The following is a 13,101-nucleotide window of genomic DNA, read 5'->3' as shown; positions in this document are numbered from 1 at the left end:
AAAAAAAATTCGACTTCATTGATGATGTCTTCTAAAGTCTGAGGAAGGGAAATAAGATATCAAGCACCACTTCCAAGCAATTCCCCACGAGCAGAAATGGAAAAGAGAAACCAGAAGGAGAAACTTCTTTTAGCAGTGAAACCAAATGCCATCCCCTCCAGCATAATCCAATCAATGTGGGCATTTACTGAGCACTCCCAACAGGGAGGCTTTGAATAAGACGTTAGGGACAAAACAGATTAAGTGGACACGGTCAGTCCCCAGAAGGCCAGCATTGTCATTGTCACATATTTTTTTACCTTCTCCCTATGTTAGCACATGGCAAAGATGCTATTCCAGTTCCAATGCCATTCCCTCCACTTCATCATTTAAGATAATAAAAGTAGAGAAAAGAGGAATTGGTCTTTCCAAAAACAAAAATGTCATTCTGAAAGTGGATAATTTTGGCAAAGAAACATTTAAGTTCTTTCAGGCAATATATCTAGAGAAACTGATTTACTATGCAATTGGTTGAAGGGTGTGAATTTTTCTTAAATCTGGGTTTTCATTTCTTCAATTCACCTTCATCTTCAACAAGATAAACCAAGCTCGAAAATGCAGTTCAAATCTAATTCTTGATTTCAATCAAGTTCATTTCCAGCTAAACTTCTCTAGGGGAACATCACTTGAACATAATAAAAAAGCCCAGGAGTGATAAATTTGGAAAGAAAAGCCATTTTGGATAAAAGGTACAGAGAACACAGCTAAACAGAGAAAGGGAGCACTCACGCATGCGTGCACACGCGCACGTGCACACATGCATACGTGTACGCGCGCACACACACAGAGCTATCCCTAAAAAGAAAATAAATTTAAGGAACCCTTCTTCAACTGCTATGGTACCCAATTTAGAAGCAGTTTATAGCCAACCAGAAGATATATCAGCAAGCAATAAGACACAACAGTAAGCAATCAGAAACATCAGCAAGCAATAAGACACCAGAGTAAGCAGTAAAGACACACCAGGGAGAACATTTCTGAGCAATTACCACATGTCTTAATGCAAAAAGAGAAAAAGAAAAACTTCACTCAATCAGCATTGGAACCCTATAAAAATGAACCCTCTCACAGCTCAAGTGCCATTTCTGCTACGACAAGAGAGGTAATGAGGACCGTATGGCCACAGATCAGAGAGAGGGCAAAAGCAGCAATAAATGTTTTTTTTGTTTGTTTTTTTTTCCTGAACAAGGGTTATAAATTTAAGTTTCTGTCCTTCTTTTTGGCACCACAATCTACAGGTATGGCAAATAGTTTAGAAATATGTTGTTTGACTGACAAAATATAAAGTCCCCACCACCCTCTGGGAGAAATAAAGTAGGATGCCTCCATTCTTTCTTTCACTTCTATATCCATTGTGGGCATCACAGTGGCTAAGGGAGGAAAGCACATGCACACATAGGGAAAAGCTTGCTTTTGCAAAGGTTGGTCAAAGAAACAGACAATTAGACACAGAGAACTTTTTTTTTTTTTTTATCAGACAGGTTATTAAATATCCCAGAAAACTGTCAGCTCTCCAGGAACCTCTAAGAAAATAGTAACCTATTTTTCTAAACTCACCCATTTGTGATGATTTACAGATGATTTATAAGAAAGATGGAGCACACACTCTATATGGTGCTTGGTCTTAAGCTGAGCTCAGGGGGTTCCAGGTCCCTATCAAAGGTTCCCCCCCCCCCAAACACTTAAACTCCATGAAACCAGTGAAACCACTAGCTTCTTGTAGATGTTGAGAAGACAGAGTACAATCATGTGCCTCCAAGAGTTCCAAACAGTAACTGGTTATTAACTGGGAGGTTGCTAGATGTTAGTTTCCTCCCCTTCCTTCCAATTATTTTCTGGGTCACGATGCATTTCTAGTCTGTAACTCTTCCATGAGGCCCCTATACCTCAATCCTACCCACCTTCAAAATTTACCATCCTGTGTGAGAAGCCTTCACAGCTACCTCCACTTACAGGATCACCATTTGTGTGATTTTATGCATATATATTATTTTCCTAAGTGTCCATTAAAAATCTCAAAGTGTATCACACACAAAATATACCAAGGAGTGACAATGAGGTTAATTAATTATTAGACACAGCTCTAAATTTTCTCCTTCCTCCCCCCTAAAAGAACACATGAAATACTTTGGTTCTTTAAATTATTCGTAAACACAGAACCAGTGGCACATCAAAAGGAGACCCACTCAGAGCCAACAACTTAGAGAATGTGTTCAAGAGGTTTGTGTTACCTGAGTAAGCTAGCTCCATACGTGGGGCTGGAACCCCATGTGAAAAAAGGAGCCACCAACTCCCTCCCTCCCCTATTTCATTCCTGGACGTCTACCCACAATTCTGTACCCTGGGGCTTGGAGCCCAGGCAGCGAAGTCTCCCTGTAAGCCTGGCACACAAACAGGACAGTCAGCGGCAGCAAGATCCCTTACCAGGGCAGAGAATGACAACAGGTATGTTTACGTGGGCCTCATAGAACAGAGGCAGTGGGAGGCAGCAAAGCTAAAGGCAGAACACCCCACTCCACGTCTGCAAACAGGATAATGCAGAATGCCAAGAACTCAGAAAGGACCTCTTCAATAGCATTTCCTACTGGGGACAGGAATGGGGGAGTAGAGACCGGAGAGGCATGGCTTCCATTTATTAATAAGCAGCTCAACACAGTGGGAGGTTTTCTTGTCTAATTACAGAAGCTGTTGGAAACTGCAGGGAAGATAGGATTTATGGCCCAGATGACACTGTCTCTGTGTTGTAATTAAAAGTTATTTTTAATACCTTTGTTTGGTTGGATACTTTGGATTATTAGAAATATATTTTGTAATTTAACAATTGCTAAAGGGCAGAACAGAACAAAAAGGTAATACAACAAGCTTGCATAATGTGAAACAATTAAATGTTTTGACACTGGGAGGTAGGAAAGGAAAAGAATTGCTCCCACTAAGTCCATGCACTTCTACAAGAAATGGGTAGAGGTAAACCAGAAAGTACTAAGTTAGATTTTCAAAGTACCAAAAAATAACCCAGCTACTTATTTTATCCACTAACTAGAATTTGGATACCACCACCACGAGTGTAGACAACTCACAACTGTTCACCCAAAGCACCTCATCCTAACCTTGAGCTCTTCGCTCTGTCCTGGGTTTCTAAGAAATGACAGTGGTCACCCTAAGAAGACCAAGTCCTGGCTCAACCACAAAGACCCAGAGGCCAACCCCAGGCAGTGCAATGGGGAATCTGATGTAAGCGATGGACAATACGTGCTGTGTGTGACTTGGGCATTGTTTTTAATCCATTTTTCTTCTCTCATCCAATTTTAAGAAGGGACTAGACAAAATGCATCCCAGTGAAAACTGCAGGGTTTTGTCCATGAGCGGCTACAGAATCAGGCCAAGATCAAGCAGGGGCCATTTATTTCCTAAGTGCCATTTCTAGAATTTACATTTCCCCATATACACATAGGAGGCATTTTCTACAACGGTGGCTCTTCTTGAACAACAGGAAGGAGACAGTCTATTATATGGAACAGACTTTTGAAACTGATAAAAATGGGAAGGAGAAAGAACCTCTAACCGGCATGAGCTTCCCAGATAACCTGTTTCATTTCATCTTTATCCATGCTACAAATCTCCTCATTAAATGTGAATTCCAGGAGCTCATTTCATGAAATGTGTCACAGAAACCACCAGATATTACACATCATGATGAGACTTAAAACGTGTTTTAACATGTTCATCAAAAATAAATTTAAAATGAGCTTTTCCAGGGCCATACCACGTTTATGGGATTTATACCAGTAAGAACTACTGTACTGCTTTACTCTTTTCCCAGTTGTAAGCGGGGTCTGACTCCATGTCAGGGACAATTGCTCTTACCTGCCACATTAATTTTCTCAAGTGCTACCAAGCTGGGAACAGCCGTGGTGGAGTTGGTCGAGTTTGTTCCTGTGCCATTGATTACGAGATTGTCCACCTTTGACTCTAACTTGCCAATGCGCTGCAAGATATTATCCAAAAGCACAGCAAGTGTTTTCTTCAGATCTGTGAAAGAAAATGCAAAGAGTTGAAAAATTCTTTGGCCCTTGTATGTTTGTCTGGCTCATGCGCTCGCTCGCTCTTTCTCATCTCCCCCCCACCACCTCTCTGTCTCTGACATGAAGAACAAAGGGTGGCACAATCAAAAAGTACTGCTTAAACATCTGCCCTAACAAACCATACCTGTTTTTTTTTTTGTTTTTTTTTTTTAATGTTTATTTTACTTTTGAGAGAGTCACAGCACAAGCAGGGGAGAGGGACAGAGAGAGAGGGAGACACAGAATCCAAAGCAGGCTCCAGGCTCCGAGCTGTCAGCACAGAGCCCAACACAGAGCTGGAACTCACGAACTGTGAGACCATGACTTGAGCTGAAGTCAAATGCTTAAGTCAAATGCTTATCTGACTGAGCCATCCAGATGCCCCTTTAACAAACCATACCTTAAAGATGACAGTGGCCCAGAGAGCACAAATCAGTCTGTTCTGCAGTCCATGTAAGGCAGTAAGTGACATAAAATTAATTCCAGCTACTAAGTTGATAGAGAAAACTCTGGGTTACTTAGCATCCTATCAAAGCACTCTATTAAATTCCTCCTTATAGCATGAAGGTCTGACCCACAGAATCCCAACTCCAAAGTGTAGATAGCATCTTGAAGTAACTTCTGGATCAATTTCATTGTTATTTTTAGTGCTATATACTCTAGCATGTCCTATTTTTTTTTTTTTTTTTTTTTTTTTTTTTTTTTTTTTTTGCGAAGTCTTTATTTCGGTTGGTTACTTACAGAAATAATAGAAACTACAGTTCTAGATTCTAGGCATGCTGGGTAACTCAAAGGTATCTGTAGTGAAATTTAGAAAGATACTTAAATTAAGACCAGATTCATTCATGCAAGAAATTTTTACGAAACAAGTGCTACGTGCCAGGCACTGTTCCAGATGCTGGGGCTATTTTCTCGTGATGCTTACATTTAAGAGCTGATTCCCTTTTGGGGAGTCTGGATGGCTTTGTTGGTTAAGTGTCTAATTCTGGATTTCAACTCAGGTCATTCATTCACTACCTCATGGTTTATGAGTTCGAGACCCACATCAGGCTCTGTGCTGACAGCACGGAGACTGCTTGGGATTCTCTCTTTCCCTCTCTCTGTGCCTCCCCTGCTCATGCTCTCACTCTCTCAAAATAAACATAAGTAAAAAATAGAGTTGGATTCCTTTCCTACACATCTGACTGGGTTAAACGCTGCACTTCTCTCTGAACAAACTACAGACACTTTATCCTCATGTATACGTAAACGTTTACTAAGTTTGTACACAAGGTATTCCACATGTACAAGATTAATTTAGCTTCTCTTCTCTGGAAACTCATAATTAAAGAAAGATATTGACTTGTACATGTGAGGAAGTCAGAAGGACAACAGGCCAGCCACCCATGTGAATAGAATCGAGCCTCATTAATGAATTGGGAGCCGTCCAGGGGAGAAGTGCATGATGTGGGTAGTAGGATGTGCAAAGTCCTAAACAGGGACAAACGCAAGGTTGCCACTTCCCCTCCTACTAGGAACAGGGTGAACTTGAGCTGAGCAGGTGATCTCACCTGGCCAGGAAAGAAGTATATACCAGATCAATTCACCAACCCCAGAACACAGCCAACTGACGTTGAACCCCGGCCGCGAGGCACTCGGGCAGTCCCATTTTGCCAAGGGAACAGGAAAGTCATCAGAATGGAAGCAAAGGTATGTCATTAGCATGGAAGTTTGTGTTTCTTAGTGGTTTACAGATGGGAGGCATGGCTGGAGCGGATTAAAAATTACCAGCAGAAACCAAGCCTACACCTTCATCCTGGAAGCCAGGTGTTCTGTGCTGGGCAGAAGCATGGTCTCCCCACCACCCTCCCCAAACTGAACATTAGACTTGTTCACCCTGTTAACTTCTGGAGTGACTCGTCAGTTCATTCTAACAAACACCAGAGCGGGCCTATTTTTGCTCTTCAGCATGTATACTTCCTACAGGTAAGAAGAAGCTGGCCACAACATTAGAGCAACAGAGCTAAAAATATCATCATAACCGAGAAGGGCAGAAGGGAACTAATGTTTCCCCAATGCCCATTGCAAGCCACACGCAAATCTAAGAAACCCCCTTCTCCGTGAGGTAGGTGAGGTAAAATGACTTCATTTTACAGATAAGAACATGAAATAACATGCTCACAGCTATAGAAATAATAAACCGGAATGGGGACTTGAGTCAGGCTGGCCTAATTCCCGGCTGCCTCACTGGCCCAGCCAAAAGTCAAGCGCAAGAGCAGAAGAAACCAAGTGTGAAATTCAGTGTCTTTCACCCATACCATTGTGATTAAGGGCCCAGACTCTGGAGCCAAGGTTTCTGAGTTTACGTCCTCATTCTCCACTCCTATTTCCTTACCTGTAAAAGAGTGGTAAGCACCCTTGCCTCTTTGGGGTTGTTACATGGGCATAACGAGTTACTATGTATAAAATGTCCTTAATAATCACTACGTAACAGCCTGCGATACACAGACAAAAAAATGAAACCTTCCTCTGGGAAACGCTCTCATCTTTCCTCAAGAAATCTCTTCCTGAGTGATGCACAGAGCTTTGCCACTTTATCCAAAGGGGTCATGAGCTCGTCTCCTCCAAGAGCTGCAGTCCCACGGTCTGCATGACTCACAGTCTGCCCCTGGCACATCCTTAGCTGGCAGAAACAGCAGGGGTCAGCCACCAGCTCTGCTCTTACAGTGAACCTAAAGCATCAACTGCTTTTCCAGAATTCTGAAGATTGCCAGGGGCCAGCCAGGCAGATGGGGGCAATGGTACCACGAGGAAGCAGCCACAGTGTTAAGAAACCACCCCTCAGATAAAGGACAGCAACGTCCTCCACCTCCAGCCTCTTTGCCTGCAGGCTCTCGCACCAGCCAGAGTCCACACAGGTAAAAATGGTATTTAACTACTACCAGCAATTGAGATTAGCTAGACACCGAAGCCCTGAACCTCTAGAACAGGTTAAATCAGGGTTTCTCAGCTTTCACACTATTGACACTTTGGGCCGGGTAATTATTTGTTGTGGAGGGCTAGCCAGTGCACCGAAGGGTGTTTGGCTTCTAACCAGTGAATAACAGTAGCAATCCTTTCATGTGACAACAGAAAATGTCTCTGGACATTGCCAATGTCCCAGGGGGAGGGGGGGAAACAACTGCTCCCATTTGAGAACCAAAGAATTAAGCATATTCTCCCAACCCTCATCTTCCTCACTGCCCCTTTGTAGAGAGGAAATGGAAGTATGAGAACAGTCACTGAACTTGCATCATGTGTGACTTCAATTCACTGATGCCCCTGAGGCGTTGCAGGCATTGCTACAAATACAATGGGAAAAACAATGAAAGAATCGGCCCTCCTCCCTACAGGGGCTTCCTGAAGCCTAGCCCAGGGTGATGGTCTCTCAAGGGCTGGTAATCTTTTGCAATTTTTTGCCTTTTTGTTAAAAGGCAACAAGGACTACTGGACAGAGCCCCCTAACCCAAACTTACTGGTGACAGTCACTGGTGGAGCACCCTCTTAGGTAGATTACACAACTGTCACGTCAACATTAAGATTATACAAACAAATGGAAAGACATATTCCATGCTCATGGATTGGAAGAATATTGTTAAAAGGTCTAGACTACCTAAAGCAATGTACAGATTTAATGCAATCACTATCAAAACACCGACAATATTTTTCACAGAACTAGAACAAATAATCCTAATATTTGTACAGAGCTGCAAAAGACCCTGAATAGCCAAAGCAATCTTGAAAAAGGAGAGCAAAACTGGAGGTATCACAATTTCAGATTTCAGGATATACTACAAAGCTGTAGTACTAAAAACAGTATGGTACTGGCACAGAAATAGGCACACGTACCGATGGAACAGAATGCAGAGCCCAGAAATCAACCCATGACCATATGGTCAATTAATCTATGACAAAGGAGGCAAGAATATTCAATGGGAAAAAGACAGGCTCTTCAACAAATTGTGTTGGGAAAACTGGACACATAAAAGGATGAAAGTGGATCCCCTTCTAACACCGTACACAAAAATAAACTCAAAACGGATTAAAGACCTAAATGTGAGACCTGAAATCATAAAAGAAAGAGAGCACAGATATTAATTTCTCTGACATTGGCCATAGTATTATTTTTCTAGATATGTCTCCTGAGGCAAGGCAAAGAAAAGCAAAAATGAATTACTGGGACTACATCAAAATAAAATGCTTTCACACAGCAAAGGAAACAAACCATCCACAAAACAAAAAGACCTACTGAATGGGAGAAGATATTTGCAAATGATATATCCAATAAGAGGTTAATCTCCAAAACATATAAAGAACTTACACAACTCAACACAAAAAAGCAAATAAGCCAATTAAAAAATGGGCAGAAGACACAGATGGACATTTCTCTGAAGAAGACATGCATATGGCCAACAAACACATGAGAAGATGCTCAACATAGCTCATCATCAGGGAAATGTACATCAAAACCACAATGAGGTATCATCACCTCACACCTGTCAAAATGGCTAAAATGAAAAACACAACAAACAGTAAGTGTCAGCAAGGATGTGGAGAAAAAGTAATATTCGTGCACTACTGCTAAGAATGCAAACTGCTTCTCCCCTCTAGAAAACAGTATGGAGATTCCTCAAAAAATTAAAAATAGAACTACCCTATGATCCAGTAATCACACTACTAGTTTTTACCCAAAGAATACGAAAACACTAATTCAAAAAATATATGCACCCCTATGTTTATTGCAGCATTATTTACAGTAACCAAATTATGAAGCAATCTAAGTGCCCATCAATAGACAAATGGGTAAAGATGTGGTACACACATACACACAAACACACACATACAGGAATATTACACAGCCATAACAAAGGATGAGGTCATGCCATCTGAGACAGCATGGATGGACCTAGAGGGCATTATGCTAAATGAAATAAGTTAGACTAAGAAAGACAAATACCATATAGTTCCACTCATAAGTGGAATCTGAAAAAAGAAAAACAAAATGGCAGAATCAGACCTATAAATACAAAGAACAGATACCTGCCACAGAGGAGAGGGTGAGGTATGGGCAAAATGGGTAAAGGGAAGTGGGAGGCACAGGCTTCCACATATGGAACGTGTAAGTCACAGGAATAAGAGGCACAGCATAAGGAATAGAGTCAATGATATTGTAACAGCAATGTGATGGGACAGATGGTAGGTACACTAGTGGTGCACATAGCATAATGAATAAGCTCATTAAATCACTATGTCATAGACCTGAAACTAATGTAACATCATGCATCAACTATACTTAAGAAAAAAAAAGTCAAAATAAATAGAAGCTAGTCTTTCTTGATTCCTAAAATACAGTCCCCAATAAGGGTGACCCACCATCTCTTGTTGATGCCACCTACCAGAGAGTGACCATTTTGACTGTGTGACATGGTACAACTAAAGGAAGTCACGATGATGAGAAGGATGCCGACGGTCACTATCACAACCTACGACCCTGTACCACCACCACCACCACCGCCACTGCCCTGCCACCGCTGCTGCCATCGATTGAGCTCTTTCTGTGTGTCAGCTACTGTCCTCAGCACTTCTGACGGATTAACACATGCAGTCCTGCCATGAGAGTATGAGGAATGTATCACTGTTACCATCTCCACTTCATAAATGATAAAACATAGCAGAGAAGTTAAGTAATTTGTTCCAGGTGACTGCAGCTTGAGGGTTCAATCTCAAACAGTCTGGTTCCAGACCCAACAGCTCTTCCCTATAATGCCACACTGCCTCTTAAGAACCACTATGGACCTGCCAGCCAGCAAGCATCTCTGACCTGCTGCTTCTGAACACACTTCTCGGGACTAACCTCTGGGCTTCTGCCATGTGTTTTTGTTAAATCATATGCCAACCATCCTCAAGATTCACTGATGCCACTCTTCCGTGAGCAACTCCCCAACACCAAAAATAATCAAGAGTCTCCATTTCCAAACCTGCAGCCTTGAAATGAAAATGGAATATAAAGCAATCAGAAAAGTTGGACTGTCTAGGCACTTTACCTGGACAGGGATGTTTTCTTTCTCAATATGAAAGAAGGTCATTTTCAACAAGCAGCTATTTGAGTTACTATTTTAAGATAGCTGGACACAAGATAAAAAATAGTGTCAATAAAACACACAGGGCTTCAAGCCCATCTTTGTATCCTTACCAACTGGCACATGATAGTCCTCAGTTATGTGTGTGTTACATAAGTAAATGAACAAATGAATGAATGAACCAACAAGTAAGTAGACTATGGTCTTCCCACCAATAAAGCTAAAGAAATTGTACCTCTGTAGGTGATGAAATTATTTCTCACCTTTGCATTTTACAGTTAAACCTGCAAAAAATACAAGTCTTATTGCAATTTTAAATTAATACTAGAACATTTTGTGTTTTAGTCTTAATGATAATCCATTTATCCAATAAGACTGTTCACCCAAGAATAATTTCTACAGAGCTTAGCAAAGAAATTAGGGCAAATATATTCCTCCAAATTCTAGTGTAACATTTTTATATTTATCATTGTGTTTTACAGTTATTATAGCAGTAAAATGTGTCCTCAGCAGGATTACAATTTTCAATTACTAAAAGGCTTTTAAAATTTTGTTTGTGCTTCAAAGCCTTAGCCATAAAAATTTAATCCCAACATCACTACCGCAATTCTGTATTCCTAAAACTTACTGTACATGATAAAGATGAGATCAAAGCAATTGAAAACATATAAAATGTCCTTCTGGGGAAAGTAAGCTTTGCTTTCTATCATGCCAGAAGTGCTTTGATCAAGGGCAAGATCGACAAAAATCTCAGAACAGGTGCCCTGACAGCTTCTTTAAGTTTTCACATTCAGAAAGCCATGACTTTAGGGGGTGAGTAGGAGCTGGAAGATGCTACCACATTCCTGAACAGGACAGCCAAGGAGATTGCACTGTAAGCTAGACTTGCTGCCTGAGCTGGAGCCCAAGGAGATGGGATTTCAGTAGAAAGGGAGTCCTACTGGTAGGAAGAAGGTCTATCAGTATATAGGTCTATTGGCTAAAGCTGTTGAGACAGGACAGCAAACCCCGACTGCCCAGATCACCCAGGCAATCAGTAATTGGGGAATGATCAAGAAAGGCAGCACTTGGGGCCAATGCTATCCTACTCCGTTCCCTTGGCTCATGCTTCCAACGCAGTGGTTCTCCAGCCTACTGTCCTCCAGGCCAACCTTTACCAGGCTCTGTCCTCAAGGCACTCCACCAGAATCTATAGAACCCCACGAATCAAGGACTCTGGGCACAGCCACGATTGGCTATGTTTAAGGTGTGGCCACCATGATTCGCTGACACAGAACCAACTGTGCAATGAACAAGGATTTGCATATGAACTTCAAAAAATAATTTGCATCTGTGCTTGCTCCTCATCCAAGTCCCTCTTCACCAAGGCTGCCCTGAGAGGCAGAGTGCCAACAAGAAACGGCTTCACTTGCTGCTTGGGAGAAACTAGCAAAGACAGGGCGCTAATGAGAAAGGAAGGTGCTAATGAAAAAAGAATTAGCCCCAACCTCTCATTTCCACTCACTGCCAGGAATGTCAACTTTCATCAGTTAAGTATTTTTAATTTTAAAATGACCTTTCCACAGAAAGATAATACAGTTTTAGTAATACGCAAAATACAGTCCATTCATCGCATACAAGGACACTGTAGTGTTGTTTATTATAGACACATCGGGACACTACCCAAATGCCCAAGAAAAAAATTAAGTTATCTATGTCCATCCATTCATAAGAGAATAAATCACTGGATTGGAACTCAGGGAGGGCAGACAGGTGTCTTGTCATCTCTGTTTATCACCACTGGCTATTAACATCAGGAGCTCACTGATTATTTTTTGAATGGATGGATGAAAAACACATGTATGGCCATTAAAAATACCTGATGGCATAAGGAAATACAACAAAGAAGAGTTTTTAAAGCTGCACATAAAGTATTCCAATTTTTTTTAGAAATGAGCAGATGTGCATGTATCTCTCCACATTTTAAAAAAGGACAGGAGGGAAATCAAAATTTATCTGGATTTGGAGGTGAGAAGTATTTTACATTATATTCTTCTTTATTTCTAAGAATGGTAAGGGCACCTGGATGGCTCAGTCAGCTGAGTGTCTGACTTTGGCTCAGGTGACGATCTCTCGGTTAGCGGTTGGCAAGTTTCAGACCCGCGTTGGGGCTCGTTGCTGTCGATGAAGAGCCTGCTTCAGATCCTCTGTCCCTCTTTCTCTGCCCCTCCCCTGCTCATGTTCTCTCGGTTTCAAAAATAAACAAACATTTTAAAAAAATGGGCTTGGATCATCCTTGCCCTTGTGTGTTTTATTGACAGCATCTTCTATCTTGTGCTGAATCGTTTGGAAATGGTGACTCAAACAGCTGCATAAGCTGAAAATGAACTTTTCTTCTTTCATGTTAGGAGAGAAAACAAGCCTACCCAGGTTAAGTGCCGAAAAGAGTCCAAGGTTTTTCATTACCTCCAGTCTACGTGTCCTCTGTTTTATATGAATAATCACTGTACTCTAACAATCATGAAGGCATAAAAAACAAACAAACAAAAAAACGCTATTTGAAAATACATATAGTGCAGTGAGTTCTACCCTTACAACTCAAAGATAGTGGCCCCAAGACCTGATGTCAGGTAAGAAGACACCTCCAGAAACATTTCAGTGACTGACCCTCACTGCCTTCTATTTGAATTCTTTTTTATTTTTATTTTTTAACATTTATTCATTTTTGAGAGGCAGAGAGAGACACAGAGTGTGAGTGGGGGAGGGGCAGAGACAGAGGGAGACAGAGAATCTGAAGCAGGCTCCAGGCTCAGAGCCTGACGCAGGGCTCAAACCCATGAAGGGAGAGATCATGACCTGAGCCAAAGTCCAAAGCTTAACCGACTGAGCCACCCAGGAGCCCCTCCCATTTGAATTCTTAAAGC

The 13,101-nt window shown here is 41.5% G+C and overlaps 1 protein-coding gene across 7 annotated transcripts in view; it reads right to left on the bottom strand.

Moving 5' to 3' along the window:
* Window positions 1-13,101, bottom strand: part of MGAT5 (alpha-1,6-mannosylglycoprotein 6-beta-N-acetylglucosaminyltransferase) — a 336,396-nt gene that overhangs the window by 186,615 nt on the left and 136,680 nt on the right. For all 7 annotated transcript variants that reach the window (XM_086715203.1, XM_086715204.1, XM_086715202.1 and 4 more), the window contains one exon: window positions 3,904-4,068. In XM_086715203.1, coding sequence (XP_086571329.1) covers window positions 3,904-4,068 — 165 coding nt within the window. The remainder of the gene's footprint in view (window positions 1-3,903; window positions 4,069-13,101) is intronic.

The sequence above is a fragment of the Puma concolor genome, chromosome C1 (genome assembly GCF_028749965.1).
Source record: "Puma concolor isolate L17-30 chromosome C1, mPumCon1.1.hap2, whole genome shotgun sequence".
NCBI classification, from domain to species: Eukaryota; Metazoa; Chordata; class Mammalia; order Carnivora; family Felidae; genus Puma; species Puma concolor.
Note: the sequence above shows the minus strand (reverse complement) of the source record. Positions and strands in the feature narration are given on the sequence as shown.